This window comes from Panthera tigris, chromosome C1, assembly GCF_018350195.1.
Source record: "Panthera tigris isolate Pti1 chromosome C1, P.tigris_Pti1_mat1.1, whole genome shotgun sequence".
Lineage (NCBI taxonomy): Eukaryota > Metazoa > Chordata > Mammalia > Carnivora > Felidae > Panthera > Panthera tigris.
Window position 1 is genome coordinate 156195734 of NC_056667.1, and position 22211 is coordinate 156217944.

The 22211-nt window shown below is 38.3% G+C and overlaps 1 protein-coding gene across 2 annotated transcripts in view; it reads left to right on the forward strand.

Annotated features, from left to right (window-relative positions):
- The window catches only part of CERS6 (ceramide synthase 6), a 326795-nt gene that overhangs the window by 97460 nt on the left and 207124 nt on the right, over positions 1-22211 (forward strand). For both annotated transcript variants that reach the window (XM_042994638.1, XM_007074617.3), the window contains exon 3: positions 7614-7744. In XM_042994638.1, coding sequence (XP_042850572.1) covers positions 7614-7744 — 131 coding nt within the window. The remainder of the gene's footprint in view (positions 1-7613; positions 7745-22211) is intronic.

The window sequence follows — 22211 nt, forward strand, 5'->3', positions numbered from 1 at the left end:
AGCCAAGCAAGAGGAAGTGAAGAGCATGGAGTGGGGGTAGCTCTCAGGAAAGCCAGCAAAAGAGACAGCTTCTGAATGTGAGGGAGACAAAAGCTCTAACCAGTGTTTGCAACATTAGATACAGAAACTGGTGAGCAAGGCTGGCGGTTGTCCTCCTGAACTCAGTTTAATTCAGAGAACTGGAAGAAGTTCACAGACGACAGTGTGGATGGCACATTTTCAGGAGATGGTCTCCCTTGGTGGTGGCTGAACTGCACGAGCATTCTCCCTGCTCTGCATACTCCCAGGAGCTGGTCAAAAAACTCTGAGGGACTCAATGATGAGTAATAAAGAAGGAACACACACAACATCGAAGACAAGGAAAAGAATGTGTAGCAGTGCTTATTAACAAAAATTGTTAGTGGAAAAATGAGGCCACAAGGCAAATGAAAATTGTAATTAAATATTTTACCATAAACTAAAAAATATATATATAAACAATAACTCTGTGAAGGAAAACCACAAAAAAAGAAATGTAAGACCTAAAAAAAGAAAACAGTTGGTCAACAGGAAAAGGGATGCATTGTGAGCTGGTAGCTTCAGGAAAACATACTAAAACTATCATATAGGGGCACCTGGGTGGCTCAGTCAAGTACGTGTCCAACTTCAGCTCAGATTATGACCTCACTGTTTGGGAGTTCGAGCCCTGCATAGGGCTCTGCACTATCAGTGCTTGGGCTTCTCTCTCTTTGCCTTTCTCTCACTGCCTCTCCCCCAGGTGCACTTTCTCTTTCTTAAAATGAATAAATAAACTTTAAAAAATAAAAAATAAAAATAAAACTATCACAGAAATGAAGACAAAATTGGAAAGAATACAGGGAACACAAGACACTTCAGAAAACTCAGCAAGGAACATGGGAGATAGAAAACTGTTAAATGAGACAAAAAGCGCTAAAAATAATTAGATGTTTAGATTGAGCAGATCCAGCATCTGTATTATCAGAGTCCCGTAAGGAAAAGCAAAATAAAATAAATATTGAAAGATATAATTCAAGAAAATTTTCCTAAAATAAGTGAGGATTTGTTTTAATATGTTAATGAAAATGCAGTAAAAATTGACCCAAGAAGGTTAAATTATTGGACTTGAAAAATAAAAGAAAGAATTCTTTGAGAAGCCAAGCCAAAAATCAAATCACTTAACTAGCAAAAAAATATCACCATGACTTTAGTCTTCTTTATAGCAACATTTCCAACATTTTCAAGGAAAATGTGAACTAAGAATTTTATATTTAGGCAAATTGGTTTTACGCTGTAAAAGTTAAAAACAAACAGATTTCAACATGCAAAAATATGAGGGAATTGTTCTCATGAGTCCTTTTTGAAGAAAGTATTATAATCATTAATTTTAGCCGATCAAGAGGTTACTGGAGTGTTGGTAAGTTTTGAATACATTTCAACTATTGAAAGAGAGAAAGAAATGTGAGGATCAGGATGACAGAACAGAATGTAAACGTTCATATGCGTTCACATAGAAGTGATACAACTAACAGTAATGGGGGTGGGGAGAAGAAGGTGAGAGGTAGAATACATTCACTAATCGCATAATCTCTAGTAGCTGGGAGTGAAAGCAAATTAGTTTAAGCAGCCAAATTGAGTAATAGAAGTACAAACATATTTAACAGTATAAGAGTAAACTGTAAAAATGATAAAATTATTGATTAATATTGGGTGGGGTAAGAAGAGGAAATATGGTAGTTTTAAATACTGCTTATATGGAATTATTGACTGAAAACAAATAGAAGAGTATTGTAATTATGAATAACCACTAGAACAAAAATTACCCACAGAAAGGAAGGAAAGTAAAACAAATAATACTTGGTTTGTCATTTTTTTTTTTACCTATCAAAACAGAAAGCATAACAGGATTAATGTGAGGGAACTATAAACAAACATTCAGTTATATCAATATGTGTAAATGGGTTTGACTCCTCTAACTATTTTAGTTTTGGGTCCTTCAGATAAAGTAATATAAATATTGAAAATAAAAGTATGAGTAAAGGTATATAGACAAATACAGATAAGTAGGGTTTTTGTTTTTACATAAAAGTGGAAGTCAGACCAAAAAGGAATTAAGTAAAATGAAGAATTGGCTTTTTATTGCCAAAAGGTACAATTCATAATAAAGATAAAATAGTTCTGACTAATATGCATTGAATGTCAGTGTATCTATATACTAATAAAAAAGAATGAAAAGAAATAATAGCAGGGAATTTTAATTTACCTCTGAGTCATGACAGATCAAGTGAACAAAATGTAAAACAGAAGATAGAAATTCTAAGAGGTATAATTAATGAGGAAGATCTAAGTGGTACATTTAGAACTGCATCCTGTCAGCAATACTGGAGTCCACGGTGGTCCCACCAGACAGCACCGTGTTAGCATAGAAGTCCTTCCAGATATCAGCATCACACTTCATGATGGAGTTGAAGGTGGTCTTCTCAATGCACAGACTATACTTTCTTTTAAAGAACCTATTAAACATCTACAAAAATGACCTTTATTATATATACAAGACTGAGATAAATTTTAAAAATAGGCACAACTTAATAATACTAGAACTCAGAAACCAGAAAACCTGTTGCTCTCTTGGGTAAAAATAGAAATTCAGAATATTTGGTAGCAGTAATGATAAAAACACTACTCATTTGTACTGTGCCAAAACAGCGTTGAGATGAACATTCAGATGAAATATATACATATATGCATATATGTATATGCAATATATACATATATGAAGTTAAACACTTAAGCATTAGAAAAAGAACAGAACAAAGGCAAGCAGAAAGCAGAAATTAATGATAAATGCAGAAATTGTGTTAGCAAAACTATAGAATTGAAAATCAATTCAAAAGTACCTTATCTGTTTAATTTTTTTTTTTTTACAGAAAGTCAGCTAGTCCAATCAAAAAAACAAAGCACAAATTACAGCATCATAATTAACAACATAATAATCAACAGTCACAGAAATGGAGGAAAATGAAAAGGATATATTTCTGTTAATATGGAAAATAAAATATAAAAACTTGGGTAAAATGGTTATCATTCTAGGAAAATATAATTTACCAACTATATATATGTATGTGTGTATATAAAGATTAAAATCAAGAGCTAAACTGCAAAACAGGATGAGACTCAGATCCTCTCATAAGAAAAATTCTAACACACTCTTAAAGAGCAGATAATTCGCATGGTATTTTACACTATACCAAAGCATAGGAAATTAAGGAAATCATCCAGATTCTTTTTTTATGTAGCAGCGAAACATTAATTTAACATTAAAGTCTGACAATGATTTAACCAAAAAAAAAAAAAAAAAAGAGTAGAGACCAATTGAACTTAATATCAATGAAAAGTCCCAAATAAAAGTTAGTAAACAGAACCTAACAACACAATAAAAGAATTGTTTAACATTACCAGAGAGGATTTATTCTAGGAATGCAAGGTCTTCCCTGAATTCAACATTACACAATCTATGTAATACACTATATTAATTGATCTAAGGAGAAAAAGGGTATGATCATCTCCATGGATGCTGAAATCTAACATTATTGTGATTAAAATAAATTTATCTAACTAGGTAAATGTGTTTGTTTTTTTTTTAACACAATAAGTCTTATTTGTATGTCAGTTCCAAATCTGGCCTGTTGCTTAATAGGAACATTGGTATTCCCATTAAAGTCTGGAACAGATAGAGATGGAAAACCATTGTTCTACATAGTGCTAAGTTTTACATTGAATTAGTAATAGGTAAGAGAAAGAAAATAAAGGCATAAACATTAGAAAGGAGGTGGTAAAGCTATTGTTACGTGAATTTGAATCCTTCCTGTATTTTAGGTACTGGTGAAAAAAGATACGAAATTTTCCTTTGTTTGCAGAGCTTACATTCTGATGACATGTTATTATATGACTATACACTTGGAAAATTAAGGAATCAAGTGAAAACTTACCACAAACAATACCAGAAAAGATAATATCCCTAGGAATAAATGTAACAAGGATGTGCAAGGTATGTGAGGAAAATTTTCCAACACTGTTGAAGGACACAAAAGACAAATTGAGTAAAGATGTCAATTCACCCTACATTAACTTCTTGAACATTCAGAGTAGGAAAGGCTTTTGTTATTAATGACCCCAAATTCAGAAGTTAAAGCAGGAAAAAATGGTAAGTTCAGATACGTTTTTTAAAAACTTCAAGAAAACAAACAAGCAGAAAACCCCATAAGCAAATTCTACAACACAAAGATACACTGGTACAAAATACAACCTGTGGTACAGACACAGGTTAATACATGAAGAAACTCTACAAATCAATAAAGAAGATACCTACAAATCAAGAAAAACTGGGCAATAGGTATAAAAAGACTGTTCATAAAAAGGAAGTGTTAATGGTTTTTAAAACGTGAAAAGGTGCTTCTTTCATAAAAAGAGGAAATCAAATTAAAAATATACTGAGACAAGGGCACGGGGGTGGCTGAGTCAGTTAAGCAATCTGACACTTGATTTTGGCTCAGATCATGGTCTCATGGTCATGAAATTGAGCCCTGTGTCAGTCTCTGCGCTAGGCGTGGAGGCTGCTTAAGATTCTCTCTCTCCCTGTCCCTCTGCCCCTCCTGCTCTCAACAGATACACTGAGACTATATATATATATATATATATATATATATATATATATATATATATATCAGACTGAAAAAATTGAGAAATCTGATAACATACTCTATTGGCAAGGCATTGGGAAATGGGCACTTTTGCTTATGAGAGTATAAATTGGTAAAATCATTAGCAAGGGTGATTTTTTAATATATAAATAAATTGCAAATGCATAGTTCTTTGATCTCCAGAGTTCACTTCCAGGAATTTATCTCTGTATGTATGCCTGTATAAAATGACCTGTCATAAGATTATTTATTACAGCATTGTTTATAGTTAGTGGAAGTCTGGAAACTACTTAAACATCCATTAACAGGAGAGTGGATAAGTAAATCTTAGTATATCCTGACAGTTCTACAAAAGAAAGAGGGCATTCTTTTTTTTTAAAAAAATTTTTTTTTTTAATGTTTATTTATTTTTGAGACAGAGTGAGACAGAGCATGAACAGGGGAGGGGCAGAGAGAGAGGGAGACACAGAATCGGAAGCAGGCTCCAGGCTCCGAGCCATCAGCCCAGAGCCTGACGCAGGGCTCGAACTCACAGACCGCAAGATCGTGACCTGAGCTGAAGTCGGACTCTTAACCGACTGAGCCACCCAGGTGCCCCTCTTTTTTTTTTTTTTAAATGTTTATTTATTTTTGAGAGAGACAGAGCATGAACGGGGGAGGGGCAGAGAGGGAGGGAGACACAGAATCTGAAACAGGCTCCAGGCTCCGAGCTGTCAGCACAGAGCCAGATGTGGGCTGACACCCACGAACTGCGAGATCATGACCTGAGCCAAAGTTGGACGCTTAACTGACTGAGCCACCCAGGTGCCCCAGGAAGGCATTCTTTATATTTTAATATGGAGATATTCCAAGATACATTGTAAAGTGAAAAACGCAAAGTTCAGAATGATACATGTAGTATGCAAACATTTGTGTGACACAGGTCATATATGAATACATATTCAATTTATTTATATTTGCACAAAATAACTCTGGAGAAGAAGCTGATTTAATAACTGGTTAGCTGGTAGGAAGAGGGAGAGTCATAGGAATAAAATGGGAAGGTGAAACTTTGGATAAGTTTTAGTTTGTGAACCATGTGAATGTTATACCTATTTAATAAGCTTAGAAACCAAATTAAAGTTAAAAATTAATTCTTCTAGAAAATGGTGTAGCCAAGGTATAGAGTAAGATGTAAATTTTCTGTCTTCCCTGTTTTTTTAAATTAAGACAGACATGAAAGGAGAGTGTAGATGGTGTCATGACTAATAAAGTCACGTGAAAGTACACACCTCCTGAAAGTTGGCAAATGACTTTCACAAACACAAACTCAGCACATTTTATAACCTCAGTCATGATACTGAGGCCACTTACTGTGTTTCCTGTGTATCTGTCATCTAAAATTGCTCGAGATGTTTTGATAAGGTGTCATCTGTGCATCCTACCCTTATAATTTGAAGCTGGTCAGTCTGCCTTCCCCGCCCCTGCTTTTGGTTATTTTCTCTGTTCATTAACAGCTCCTTAGCAGTAAAGATAGAATAAATAAAGGAAGAGAACACAGCTTAGTTTTGTTGTGTGGCAGGGCACATTCACATAACTGTTGGCAGGATGCTCTTTAAGATATTGAGGAGAGGGTAGGGATAGGAAATGGGAGAAACGCATTTACTGACTTAGACATATTTTTTACATTTGGTCATCACCACAGTCCCATTTAGGTGGATAAATAGCCCTGACAAGTGAGGGAACTGAGGCTCAGAGGTCATTACAGTGAGGAATTGAACCAGTCTGTTGCCTCCTAATGTTAGAGAAATGAATGAGACAGAATAGTATCATCATATGATGAGCATAAGTTGGGTCTCTTCCCCATTCACCATGTTTGTGTCTTCAAGGAATGCACAGTTGTTGTAAATTTTGATGGGGATCTGATCAAAAGGAATGAACAAGAAGAGGGGTAGAAGAGGGATTTGTGAAAAACAGAGCAGAGAGAGACAAGGAAGAAAGAGAACACCTGTTTTGTAGTAGAATTGGTACCTTAGGCTAAAGTGAGCTCTGAGATTATTTCGTGCTTTTGTCTGTCCTACATTACCCTCATGTGTGATAATTGGGTATAGCATTTTTTTTTCCTGAGAAAGTGAGACATTTGAATGATGCCTCCTAACTCCTTTCCTTGAAGGCTGATGGAGCTGACTCAGCCAGTTGGCTCTTTCATCTCATTTCCGTTGCTGATAAGGAGTGCAAGCATTAGAGGAGCGTCTGGGTGGCTCAGTTGGTTAAGTGGCTGACTCTTGGTCTCGGCTCAGGTCACAATCTCGCAGTTTGTGAATTTGAGCCCTGCATCAGGCTCTGCGCTGTTAGTGCAGGGATTTTCTCTGTCTCTCTCTCTCTGCCCCTCCCCTGCTCATGTTCTCTCTCTCTCTCCGCATAAACTTGAAAAAAAAAAGTGCAAGCATTAGAGCAAGATTCACGTTTTTCACTGTTGTGTCATAATGAGTAACTTTTCTTCTCCTGAGTGATTATTTTTTTAAACATTTTTTTTAGCGTTTATTCATTTTTGAGAGACAGAGACAGAGCGTGAGCGGGGGAGGGGCAGAGAGAAAGGGAGACACAGAATCCTAACCAAGCTCCAGGCTCTGAGCCATCAGCACACAGCCAGACGCGGGGCTCGAACTCACGAACTGCAAGATCATGGGGCTTGAACTCACGAACTGTGAGATCATGACCTGAGCTGAAGTCAGATGCCCAACCAACTGAGCCACCCAGGCGCCCCTAGAGTGATTACTTATATTCATGCTACTAATGGAAGGACTACGTCCTCAGTGGTAAATACAGAAATCTCAGTAGCAGGTAGTAAATAGAGGTTAAAAAAATCAATTTAGACAAGGGCAGATGTGTTTGTGGTGAAGATGAAAATGATTTTGCTGGTGCCTTGTTTCATAGCATCCTGATGAAAAGAGATTGGAAGGCCTCTCCAAACAGCTGGACTGGGATGTTCGCAGCATTCAACGCTGGTTTCGACAGAGATGCAACCAGGAGAAGCCAAGCACGCTGACGAGGTTCTGTGAGAGCATGTAAGTTGCTGTTACTCTTTTTGAAAGCAAAACCTGCCTAAGTACTCCTCCTGTCCCTAACTTAAAAATAAAGGCTTCGTGCAGGCTCCAGCAGCCCCTGTAAAACATGCCACCTGGTGGAAAAAATAGTCCTCAAAAACTGGGGGAATAGTAGTTTGTAAGAATTTGTGATTAATGCTTTGGATTCAGTAACTGAAGTTCACTTTCTAATGTAGTTCCTACAAGGTATTGGCAGATGGTATTTTCAGGGGCCTGCGATGGTATTTTCATTCAGCCACCTTTGAAATAGAGCACTAAAAGTTATTACTTTAATGGTTTGAATTTTAATAGAGGAGACTTTGTCAAGATGTTCTTTCCACGGGTAACAGCTGAGATGCTAAGATGTATAATCAGAGAGTCGTGATTATGTCCCATATTCCTGGAGATTTAAGAAATAACTATATTATATTCCTTGGGTGAATTTAATGAAGCATTGCTTGAAGGTGGGGGGTGGAATGAAGGTCTCTTCCATTTCTGAAATGCGAACTTTATGGTGTGTAAATTATCAACAAAGCTGTTAAGAATAATAAAAGACCTATAGAGAACTAGCACAGTGCTGTTTTGAAATAGTGACACTCAATGCACTGACCTAGAGGAAAGTTAGAGAAGGAAATACTGAAGCATTGAGCACATTTCCAACAAAGGGAAGGGACTGTGCCTCGAGCTGGTTGGTGCATTTGGTCTTCATCCTTTGGGATGTGACTGTGCCTTTGTCTAACAGCTCTGTGCTTTGGGAGCTTTTTTCCTGACACCTGGTCATTTGAACAATAGTGCTGTCATTGTTCCCTTTGTTGCAGGCTCCTTCTGTTTGGGGTTAAAGTTGCATTTTCAGGTTTAGCTTTCAATTATGCCGAAAAAGTATTTTAGCAATTACAATCTAAAACTCAGAGGGAAGCCTGATGTTCTGGGAGAAGTGAGTGAGGGGCAGAATAATAACCATAAATTCCTAGGGCTGGATAAATATGGGGAGCATAAACAGGGTCTTCAGGAGGTCAGAATATTTATAAAACATGGAAAAACAACCGAGTAGATACAATCTGCAAAGCCCTTCCTATAATTGAACTGAGTGGCAGTTTATGGAAGAAGGATTTATGCATCTGGGCTCCTGATCAAAAGCTGGAATTGCTTCCTGGCCTGGCCCCACCACGTACGTGAAGGACCTGTGTTCCTTCTTTGGGCTGTGGGTCTGAGTAGTGGTGAAGCTGAGTCTTGGCATCGGGACCACATGCTGAAACTCACGTGCCATCTTCCCCTCCTCCAGCTAACTTCTTTGGTAACTCGACACTCGTCCTTTCTCTACTATACTGACTCTACACCAGTTTCCATACCAGTATGTATAGGAATCAGTCATTGAATGTTGTTCAAGTGCAGATTATCATTGAGTCGGTCTGATGGCAACCGAGGGTACATTTTTAACAAGTTCCCAGGTGATGCCACTGGTCCATGGACCACATTTTGAAGAGCAAAGCTCAACACAATGCCAGTATCTATGTCTTCTCCCTGAATTCAACTGGCCTTTATCTGCAGTTAGAATCAGCTAAAAATATTTCTAAATGATTGATAAAGGCATGGCAATGTGAAGGCACAACTGGGGGGGAGAGATGGTACCTAAATGTATCAATTATGATCTTTTTCCTCAAGTGGTTTATTTTAATAGTTAGTGTCAAGGGGCTATAACAAATATCTGAGTATATGCACATCAGGGATATTAAACAATGAGCAGATAGACGTGTGCACGAAACAATTGGCATGGACCATCAGTAAGTAAAGATTAGAGGAGAAAGATCAGCTGTGGGCTAGGGCACGTGGCAGGGCTATTGGGATTAGAACTGAGACAGTACTGGTGGCCTTTGACTTCTCTGTTGCAGAGGACTGTGCTGATGAACTTTGTTCTGAAACTCTCTTCTTCCTTAACCTCTGGATTGCCACTAGATTCTCTGGTCTTTCCAAGAGCAACTGTTTGTATGACTTATTCTGCATTTTCCCATTTTCTTGAGTGAGCTTCTCCAGAGTCAGTCTTCAACCTCTTATTTTCCCCACTCTACCTTCCATCCTCTGTGCAGAAGTAATTTTCTCTCGCCATCCTCTTCCAAAGTCATGTGTCCAATGACAAGGCATCGTTCTGCTGTCTCCCAGCTGGCAACTCTGACTTGCTTTCATCGCTGACTTCCCTTCACCTGTTGTTTGCATGCCTCCATTCCGTTATAGGCTAGAAGCTCAAACCAGTCATTTGCTGGGTTCCGTTAGTTCTTCGTAAAGCCGCTGCTGTGGCCCAGATCTTAATTGCTCTCATAGCTATCCTTATTATTTATGTCACACTCATAGATATTTTGCTACAAAAAATTCCGAACATGCTACTATTTCCATGTTCTCCTGCCTTTAAACCCTGATATTTTTTGCAACTGTTGGATAAATTATTAGGCTACTTAGCCTGTTAGCTAGACTCTGATTTTCATGTGTTTGGTATCAGTCACCCAAATGACCCCTTCCTTCCAGAAGGTTGTCTTTTCACTGTCCATACTTTGTTCAATTCCTGCCATGGCTTATGCTGTGCTCCTGGCATGGACACCTATGTTCCTCTGCCCTGCCCATCTATCCCCTACCCATTCTTCAAACCCGAGGCCCTCTCAGAAATGTGGCATGACTGTTGAGTGTCTGGAATGAGCATGACTTTTTTGGAATTTTAGAGTCCTCACTATAAGTGCTAGTAATTTAATATTGAATCACATGCTTTCTTATGTGGTGATTTAACTTAACTTGTCCGTATATTTTTACCCTCAGTATATAATGCTTGCTCCTTGAGGGCACGAGAACCACATCTTGTTTTTCTTGCATTCTTAGTCTTTATCACCACATATATACTGCTGAATAAATATTGGTTAAATGACTGTAAGTTAAAGTGGCATTTTTTTGGAAGGATTTACTGATCTAAGTTGGCACGCTGCCTCCCCAAATGGAAAGTGCCTTTTATACACTGACTTAGCCTAAAATTTGTCTAGGAAAATTATCAAACTCTGGAAAGCTCCAAGACTGTATCTCAAAGAGATTAGAGGAAGGAATGGGCTGGCAAAGGGGAACATTTAGCTAATGTGAGGCAAATAAAGCAGAATTATATTGGTCACTGTATGCACGAATGTATGCTATAGTTATTGCTCATCAATATAAAAAATGATCTGGAATAATTGTTCCTAACCAAGGGTGCACTGCATAATCACCTGATGAGCTTTTGTAAATACACATACCCAGCCCCCCACCCCAGGATGTCTGAATCAGTGTGGCATCCTAGGTGAGGTCTGGACATGGATATCTTGAAAGAAATACCCTGAGTACTTACGGCACATATCCATGGTTAAGAAGCACTAATCTCTGAAAAGAGATGACTGCTGTTCCAAAATACTAAAAATCAAATTAGCAAGCAAGCCAACACAGGTTTGGGACCTGAAGGTTTAGGGCCGAAATGTAAAGTTTCTATAGTTTTTCTGTTCTATCTAAATTACTATTTTAGAAAATACAGAGTCCTTTCGCGGGAATTGTGTTTCATCTTGCAGCGGTGGGGAATGGCAGCAGTATGCATGCCAAACCACGCTGGTAACCATCTGCTGGCATGTCCGACTTCTGGCATACCTGTTTCATGCAGATGAGCTGAGTAGAAGTTGTTCAACAAGTAATGTGTTGAAACATTGACATGAATTTCTTTCCTTCATGCTTGATGTCAGTCATTCGCAGCTGTGATAGTTTTGATGAATATTTCTTCCCGAAGGGTTTAAATCTTTATTGGCGACTGAAATAGAGATTTTCAAGAGGAAGTAAAGAATTTATAAAAATGAGATATCCTGTGATACATTTTCGGAGGAACTCTTGCTAAATGGGAGTCATTTAGCTGAGGGATCATGCTTTGCAGTGACTGAAGTTTTACCTCTCCCCTCCCACAGTTGCATCAGGATAATAGGAAAGTAAAGAATATTGGCAATAAAAAAAATATCTGCAGCATGAAACAGGAAGAGGCAGAGATGTGTTTTCAGAATAAATGGCTTCCCTCTCGTTTGTGCACTATCAGTGTTCATCATTTTTAAATATTGTGCAGTATATTTAATAGCACATGCCTGGGAATAAATATTATATATGGCTTTCATTTAAGCAGTCTCCAAATGACTTCATACTGACAGGTAGATCTCCCATATGATAGTATGAAGATGTAGGGCAAGGAATATTACATTTCACAGATTAGTTCTGATTTATGTGGATTGAGGTTTGCTCAGGTGGAACCTTGTTGTAAGTTGAGGACCCACGATTGTCTTTTCTTTAGGGATTTCATTTTAGAGTTGAGGTTGATTAAAACTACCCCCAGATGCTACCATACTTGGATGCAAGCAGGCCAAAATCTGGGAACTTTTTGAAGCTGTGACTTTATTTCTGCAAAGAAAGCTCTATGATCTTAATTTGTGATTTCATTGAACTAAGGATAAGTCAGCGATGAGAAAGGAGTGGTTTACAAAATCACCCTCCTGCTACCACTCGGTCACAGATTTTGCTATCTTTTTACTTGAACAAGTTCGCAGTGCTGTCTTGTGACCACAATAAGAAAGTGGAACCTAATAATTGAGGGAAAAAAGAGAACAGGGCAACACAGGGAACAAGCTGAGTCAGATATCCCTTTATTCAGATCAGTCTTTGAGCAAATGTGAACATATTCATTAAGTTGTCATAACACAGTCACCTATTTACAAAAAAAACCACTACCAAGTATTTGTAAACTGCTTTAGAATCTTCCATATATTGCACACTGTGGTGAAGAACAAAATTTTGCCTAAGAGAAAATTCCGTTTTGATTATTTTCACAAATAGATCATGACTTGAGCATTATTTACTACCAAAGTTCTCCTGAAGACTGATGTGGTGCTTTGTTTGTTTTAATGAAGTTTTTTTTTTTAAATTTAAATTCAAGTTAGTTAACATACAGTGTAGTATTGGTTTCAGGGATAGAACCCAGTGATTCATCACTCACATGTAACACCCAGTGTTCATCCCAACAAGTGCCCTCCTTGATGCCCATAACCCATTTAGCCCACCCATCTCTCCTCCAGCAACCCTCAGTTTGTTCTCTGTCTTTAAGAGCCTCTTATGGTTTGCCTCCCTCTCTGTTTTTATGTTACTTTTACTTCCCTTTCCCTATGTTCACCTGTTGTGTTTCTTAAATTCCACATATGAGTGAAATTATACGTTTGTCTTTCTGAGCATAATACACTCTAGTTCCATCCACGTTGTTACAAATGGCAAGATTTTGTTCTTTTTGATCGTTGAGTAGTATTCCATGGTATGTATGTGTATACATATATATATATATATATATATATATATACATACACACACACACATACATATATATGTATATATATATACATACATATACATATATATGTATATATATATACACACACATATACATATATATGTATATATATAGATGTGATATATATATATAGAAGATGTGATATATATATGTATATATATGTGTGTGTATATATATATATATATATATATATACATATATATATATCACATCTTCTTTACCCATTCATCAGTCAGTGGATATTGGGCTTTTTCCATAATTTGGCTGTTGTTGATATAGCCAATATAGCTATAAACATTGGGGTGCACGTACCCCTTCAAATCAGCATTTTTGCATCCTTTGGATAAATTCCTAGTGCAATTCCTGCATCATATGGTAGTTCTATTTTTAATGTTTTAAAAAGTTGTATTTATTTATATGAGAGAGAGAGACAGACAGACAGAGACAGTTAGCATGAGCAGGAGAAGGGCAGAGAGAGGGGGAGAGAGAGAATCCCAAGCAGACTCTGCACTGTCTGTGCAGAGCCTGACGCAGGGCTTGAACTCATGAACTGTGAGATCATGACCTGAGCCGACATCAGGAGTTGGACCCTTAACCAACTGAGCCATCCAGGCACCCCTCTATTTTTAATTTTTGAGGAACCTCCATACTGTTTTCCAGAGTGGCTGCACCAGTTTGCATTCTCACCAGCAGTGCAAAAGGGTTCCCCTTTTTCTGCATCCTTACCAACATCTTTTGTTTCCTGTGTTGTTAATTTTAGCCATTCTGACAGGTGTGAGGTGGTATCTCAATGTGGTTTTGATTTGTGTTTCCCTGATGATAAGTGATATTGAGCATCTTTTCATGTGTTTGTTAGCCATCTGGATGTCTTCTTGGGAAAAGTGTCTATTCATGTCTTCTGCCTATTCCTTCACTGGATTATTTATTTTTTGGGTGTTGAGTTTGATAAGTTCTTTAAAGATTTTGGATATTAACCCTTTATCTGATACATCATTTGCAAATATCTTCTCACATCCTGTAGGCTTCCTTTTAGTTTTGCTGATTGTTTCCTTTGCTGTGCAGAAGCTTTTTATCTTGATGCAGCCCCAATGGTTTATTTTTGCTTTTATTTCCCTTGCCTTTGGAGATGTGTTGAGTAAGAAGTTGCTGTGGCTGAGGTCAAGGAGGTTGCTGCCAGTTTTCTCCTGTAGGATCTTGGTGGTTTCCTATCTCACATTTAGGTCTTTCATCCATTTTGAATTTATTTTTGTGTATGGCGTAAGAAAGTGGTCCAGTTTTATTTTTCTGCATGTCGCTGTACAGTTTTCTAGCACCATTTGCTAAGAGACCGTCTTTTTTTTCCATTGGATATTCTTTCCTGGTTTGTTGAAGATTAGTTGGTCATACATTTTTGAGTCCATTTCTGGGTTCTCTATTCTGTTCCGTTGATCTATGTGTCTATTTTTGTGCCAGTACCATACTGTCTTAATGGTTATAGCCTTGTAATACAGCTTGAAGTCTGGAATTGGGATGTCTCTAGCTTTGGTTTTCTTTTTCAACATTACTTTGGCTATTCAGGTTTTCTGGTTCCATACAGATTTTAGAATTGTTTGTTGTAGCTCTGTGAAGAATGCTGGTGTTATTTTGATAGGAATTGCGTTGAATATGTAGGCTGCTTTGGGTATTTTACATATTTTAACAATATTTGTTCTTCCAATCCATGAACATGGAATGTTTCTCCATTTCTTTGTGTCTTCTTCAATTTCTTTCATAAGCTTTCTATAGTTTTCAGTGTATAGATCTCTTATCTCTTTGGTTAGGTTTATTCCTAGGTATCTTACGGTTTTTGGTGCAATTGTAAATGGGATTGATTCCTTGATTTCTCTTTCTGCTGCTCCATTATTGGTATATAGAAATGGAACTGATTTCTGTACGTTGATTTTATATTCTGCAACTTTGCTGAATTCATGTATCAGTTCTAGCAGTTTTTTGGGTTGAATTATAGAATATCATGCCATCTGCAAATAGTGAAAGTTTGACTTCTTCCTTGCTGATTTCTATGCCTTTCATTTGTTTTTGTTGTCTGAGGGCTGAGGCTAGGATTTCCAGTACTATGTTGAGCACAGTGGTGAGAATGGACATCCCTGTCGTGTTCCTGACCTTAGGGGGAAAGCTCTCAGTTTTTCCCCATTGAGGATATTAGCTGTAGGTCTTTCATATATAGCTTTTATGATGTTGAGGTATGTTCTATCTGTACCTACTTTGTTGAGGGGTTTTATTAAAAATGGATGCTGTGTTTTGTCAGAAGCTTCTTCTGTACCTGTTAAGAGAGTCATATGGTTCTTACCTTTTCTTTTATTAATGTGGTGTATTACATTGATTGATTTGTGAATATTGAACCAGCCCTGCAGCCCAGGAATAAATCCCACTTGATCATAGTGAATAATTCTTGTAATGTACTGTTGAATTCATTTTGCTAGAATCTTGTTGAGAATTTTTGTATCCAGGTTCATAAAGGATATTGGCCTATAATTCTTTTTAGTGGGGTCTCTGTCTGGAATCAAGGTGATGCTAACTTCATAGAATGAATCTGGAAGATTTCCTTCCATTTCTGTTTTTTGGAACATTTTGGGAACGATAGGTGTTATCTCTAAATGTCTGGTAGAATTCCCCTGGGAAGCCATCTGGCCCAGGACTTTTGTTTGTTGGGAGATTTTTGATAATTGATCCAAATTTATTTGCTGGCTATGTGGGTCTGTTCAAATTTTCTAGTTCTTCTTGTTTCAGTTTTGGTAGTTTATGTTTCTAGGAATTTGTCTATTTCTTCCCAGATTGCCCAGTTTGTTGGCATATAATTTTTCATAGTATTCTCTTATAACTGTATTTCTGCAGTGTTGGTTGTATTCTCTCCTCTTTCATTTGTGTTTTTATCTATGTGGGTCCTCTATCTTTTTTGTTTGATAAGTTCTGCTAGGGGTTTATCAATTTTGTTTATTCTTTCAAAGAACCAGCATTTAGTGTCATTGATCTGTTTTGTTATTTTGTTATTATTTCATAATAATCTGCTCTAATCTTTATTATATCCCTTCTTCTACTGGCTATAGGCTTTATTTGGTGCTCCTTTTCTGGCTCCTTTAGGTGTAAGGTTAGGCTGTGAATTTGGGGCTTTTCTTTGTTCTTGAGACAAGCCTGAATTGCAACGTATTTTCCTCTTAGGACTGCCTTTGCTACATTCCATAGGGCTTGGACTGTTGTGTTTTCATTTTCATTTGCTTCCATATATTTTTAAAAATCTCTTCTTTAATTTTCTGGTTCATTCATTCTTTAGTTGGATGTTCTTTAACCTCCATGAGGAGGCTTAAGGGGTTTCCAAATTTTTTCTTGTGGTTGATTTTATGTTTCTTAGCATTGTGATTTGAAAATATGATTGGTATAATCTCGATCTTTTTGTACCTATTGAGGGCTGATTTGTGACCCAGTATGTCATATAATCTGGAGAATGTTCTATGTGCACTCAAGACGAATGTGTATTCTTCTGCTTTAGGATGAAATGTTCTGAATATATCTATTAAGTCCATCTGGTCCCATATGTTTTAAAAGCCATTGTTTTCTTGCTGGTTTTCTGCTTAGATGATCTGTCCATTGTAAGTGGAGTATTAAGGTCCCCTATTATTATGGTATTATTATCAGTGAGTTTCTTTATTCTGTTATTAATTGATTTATATATTTGGGTGCCCCACACTGGGGGCATAAATATTTACAATTGTTAGATCTTCTTGGTGGGTAGTCAGTCCTCTTAATTATGATGTAATGCCCTTCTTCATCTCTTGTTACAGTCTTTGGTTTAAAATCTAGTTTGTCTGATATAAGTATGGCTATTTTGGCTTTCTTTTGAAGTCCATTAGCATAATAGATGATTCTCCATCCCCTAAAGTTCAATCTGCAGATGTCTTTAGGTCAAAAATGAGTCTCTTGTAGGCAGCATCTAGATGAATTTTTTTTTATTCATCTTGGTGCCCTGTGTTTTGATTGGAACATTTAGTCCATTTACATTTAGAATAATTATTGAAATATATGAATTTTGTGCCATGTATTACCTGTAGTGTTGGTGTTCCCAGTAGATGTTTTGTAGTACTTTGTAGTCTTTGTTGCTTTGGTCTTCTTTTTCTTTTTTTTTTCCCCCCTCCACCCAGAGAGTCCCCATTAGAATTTGTTGCAGGGCTGGTTTAGTGGTCACGAACTCCTTTAGGTTTTGTTTGTCTGGGAAACTATCTCTTCTTCTATTCTGGATGACAACCTTGCTGGATAAAGGCTGTGTCTTTTTCCCATTCAGGACATTGAATATTTCCTGCCACTCCCCTCTGGCCTGCCAAGTTTTAGGGGACAGATCTGCTACTAACCTTGTGTGTCTACTGTTGTAAGTTAAGGACCTTTTGTCTCTAGCTACTTTCAGAATTTTCTCTTTATCTTTGTGTTTTCCAAGTTTCACTGTGGTGTGTCATGGTGTTTGACCTATTTTTGTTGATTTTGAGGGTAGTTCTCTGTGCCTCTTGGACTTGAATGCCTGTTTCCTTCCCCGGATTAGGGAAGTTCTGAGCTGTAAGTTGTTCAAATAAATCTTTTGTCCCTTTTTCCTTTTCTTCTTTTGGTACTCCTATGATATGGATATAGTTTCATTTTATGGAATCATAAGTTCTCTAAGTCTCCCCTTGAACTGTAATAATTTCCTCTCCCTGTTTTTTTCAGCTTCAGTATTTTGCATAGTTTTATCTTCTATATCACCTATTCTCTCCTCTGCTTTTTCTAAAAACTTTTTTTAAGTTTACTTACTTATTTTTGAGACAGAGAGAGTGGGAGAGGGAGAGGGAGAGAGAGAAAGGGAGCACATGAGCAAAGGAGGGGCAGAGAGAGGGAGAGAGAGATAATCCCAAGCAGGCCTGCACTGTCAGTGCAGAACCTGATATGGGGCTGAAACTCACTAACTGTGAGATGACTTGAGCCAAAATCAATAGCTGGATGCTCAACCAACTGAGCCACTCAGGCACCCCTTAAAAACTGTTATTGGGGCGCCTGGGTGGCTCAGTCGGTTAGGCGTCTGACTTCGGCTCAGGTCATGATCTCACAGCTCATGAGTTCGAGCCCCGCGTTGGGCTCTGTGCTGACAGCTCAGAGCCTGGAGCCTGCTTCTCATTCTATGTCTCCCTCTCTCTCTGTCCCTCCCCTCCTTGTGCTCTCTCTGTCTCTCAAAAATGAATAAATGTAAAAAAAAATTAAAAAAAAACAACTGTTATTAACTCATGGGTTGTACAAAAACAGATGGTGGACTGGACTTGGCAAGCAAGCTGTAGTTTACTAAACCCTTCTTTCAGATTATAGTACTATTAGCAGTTCTTTCAGAGTTTCAGGAAAGAGAACGTGGTCTTATAGCACAAGGCACAGTCATCCATTGCTCAGTTTTGCCGTATAATAGAATCATTAGAACAGTTCTGTAATTAGTATGCCCATTTAATATTCTTGGCACATGGTGCCTTGATGCTCTGTAGTTTCATTTAACTCAATCAGGCCCTCTTTGAAGTTGTTAGTAGTCAGAAGACAGTATCACTTCCACTACAAAAATTCTGAAGATTAATGAACTGTATCATAGACAGTCTGCTCTTTTGCCTTGGGTAAGCTTTTGAAAGCTTTTCCTTCCTTCTACTCCCAACCTTCCATCTGTGGCATGTGAACTCAGGTTTTCCATGTAGATTAGGCCTCCCACAGTCCTTGATGGCATATGGCTGGGCCTCTAATTTATGTGTACTGGCTAATTAAGAAAGCAGATTTTTGCTAAAAGTATCAGGCCAAACTTTGGTCAGTGTGCCTGTATATTAAGTAGTGCTGGTCAGTTTTCTTTAAACCCTAAATTTCTCAAGACTCTGTAGATAGTTTTTCCAAGAATTTTATTCAATATGGAGTTGGATAGAGATGAAAAGGACAGAATATACAGAGGAATCATTGAATTTATTAAGGTCTAATATTCTTATTTAATTCTTGTCTGCCATTTTTGAATCTATATGCCATATCTTTATTGTTTAATCTGTTTCAAAAGTTATTTCTTTTTTAAGTTTATGTATGTATTTTGGGAGAGAGAAAGCATGAGTGGGGGAGGGACAGAGGGAGAGAGAGAGAATCCTAAGCAGGCTCTATACTGTCAGTCTGGAGCCCGACATAGGGTTCAAACTCATAGACCATGAGATCATGACCTGAGCTGAAATAAAGTCAGATGCTTAACTGACCAAGCCACCCAGAAGACCCAAAAGTTATTTCTGATTTAGAACCAAATCATGAAATCATTATAATCAACTTTGATTATAGAGAATATATAAAAGTACACATAATGTTTGTAAAGTTTGGGGAATAAACATTCTAAATAAATACTTTAACTTTTACTACTTACACAGGATTATATTCTGTACATGTGTTCACACAGATACACATACATGCTGTGTATCTAAGAGTGGTGCCTGCCCTTCTCGGGATATCTTTATAGAACTTGCCTCAACAAAGTGCCTAAAGAAGGCTATAGGAACATTATGTTTTAGGATCCATAAGTCGTGATTCCCTTAGTGGCAGTACAGTCAGTTGCACTGTAACATGGTACACACATTCCTAAAAATTGCCACACTGTGCAGAATTACACAACAACACAACACAACACGGGGCTTATGAGAAAAGTGAGTCAGGGCACAACACTCAAAAACTGCATCAGGGACATTTAAAAAAAGATAGGAATAATAAAAACAGCACAGTTTTATACATGTGAAGTGGTTAAGAAATACATAAGGACTATAATACATATGGTATTTTACCTTGAAAAAGACCTCAAGGTTGCTTGGAAGTTGGGGTTGGTAAGTATTGGGTGAGCTGCCATAATAAAATACCACATACTGGGCGCCTTACACAACAGAAGTATATCTCTCACAGTGCTAGAGGCTGGCAGCCCAGGATCAAAGTGTCTTAGGGGTGGTTTCTCCTGAGGCTTCATTCCTTGGCTTGCATATGGCCACCTTCTTCCTGTGTTCTCACATGGTCTTTCCTCTGTGCATGTTTATTCTCGGTGTCCCTTCCTCTTCTTTTAGGACACCATCCATGTTGGAATAGGACCCCACTCTTACAGCCTCATTTAACCTGAATTGCCTCCATACGAGCCATATTTTCAAATATAGTCGCGTTGGGTGTTAGAGCTTCAGCGTAGGAACTTTGGGAGGACGCAGTTCCACCCGTAAGAGCGTTGGAAGTTTATAGTTCGTAAATTACTATGAAGTGGTAGAAGGAGGATGATCTGAAATTTGAGAGAAAGTTATGACAGCAGGTGGATGTGGCCCATAATGTGGACTGAGGTAACTCGGAGATGTTTGAGAGGGGTATGTGTGCCCGTAGGTGTGTGTTTTGTGTATTCCGACACTGCTCGGGTCCACTGAGCACATTTCTGCATTCACCTAGTGTTTCTGGCAGATAAGATCACACAGACGCCAGTAAGAAATTTGTATTATGCTTACGAAACAGTGGAACATATCAGTACCAGGCTTACAGCCTTGCTGTGATAGCACAGGGTAGGGGTGCAGTGGGTGAGCTCTGGAGCCGGGCAGTCTGACTTCAAATGTTACCTCAGAAAAATCTTTGGGTATTTGGGAGAGCCGTTTGGCCACCCTAAGCTTCAGTTACTTCATTTGTGAAACAGGCATGTTAGCCGTGCCCAACTCATAGGGTCCTTGGGAAGACTACAGGCCTTAACCTATGAAGTGTTTGGAATGGCATCTTGTGCACAAGGGGGTGAATGCTAGCTACCATCAACACCATCGTGTTGTCTGTTGTTTGTCAAGTTGGTGTAATGAGAGCAGGAGCAAATAGCTAGTAATCTGTCATAACCATGCAATGCAAGAGCTGTAGGCATGTTATTCGGCAGAGGCAGCTCCAGTGTTTGTTGTTTTAGGAGGAGAGCTTCAAGAAGGTGCAAGGAGAATAGGTTCTTAATTTAGAATGAAGCTCTTTTATTCCATGGAACTCCAAGAAGGCAGAATCATGTGGATTCACAGGACCGTCAGCTTGGGCTTTACTTACACACGAGAAAAAGATGCAAAATTCATCCGAGTTCAGAGCGTCAGACCCTTTGGCTTGCTGCTGTGTAGCGATGTGGCAGAAGTGGATGAGAAAAGGTGTCCTACTTCAGCAGGGAATGATGCCCGCTGTGCTGCTAGAAGCCGAGGCTTTTGAAGCACCGCACGAGAAATGTCAGAACACGCAGCGAATATCTTTGAACCACAGAGATTTAAAATTTGCCCAGGTGATTCTGAGGAAGGCGCAGCTTGCCTCCGCCAGGGGGGAGAGAGGAACAAAGCCTGGAGCTCAGTGGTGCTGGCTTTAGTAAACCCACCTCTGCGAGGACCGGGACAGTCCCCTCAGCCTTAGGAGGTTGGCATGGCTTCTGGGTGTAAGAGTTTGCTGTTAAATGTAATATTTATTGGTTACCTCCCATGTGCAGGTGAAGGGGCTGTGGAGGCAGTTGATCTTGAACAAATTTGAGGTTGGGAATTAAATGTGGCTGGTTCATGTCCAGGCTCAAGCTATTTAACCCTAATCGAGTAATTTACCTTTGCTTGGTCCCAGGTGCCTCTTTCGAAAAGGAGAAATAACTCCTATTTATAGGGTCATTCTGGGGATTAAATGAGAGGGTGCGGGTTTAATGTGCATCTCTTAGTGCTTGTTTCTCTTTCACCTGGGGTTGCAAAGTTGAGTAAGCAACAGTTTCTGACTTGGTGGCACTCACAGGGGCAATTGATTCCGCATATTAATAAAGTAGTTCAGTACCTCAGATGGGGAGATATAACCTGTAATACTTAAGTGATGAGGCTCTTTTCTAGAGCCTTTTCCTTACTGCTCTAGCTGTGGGGTTTTCTGGGTCTTTTATCTTAATATGCCATCAGGAGAACCATATTAAAATTTTTTTTAAATGTTTATTTTTGAGACAGAGAGAGAAAGGGCATGAACGGGGGAGGGTCAGAGAGAGAGGGAGATACAGAAGCCGAAGTAGGCTCCAGGATCCGAGCTGTCAGCACAGAG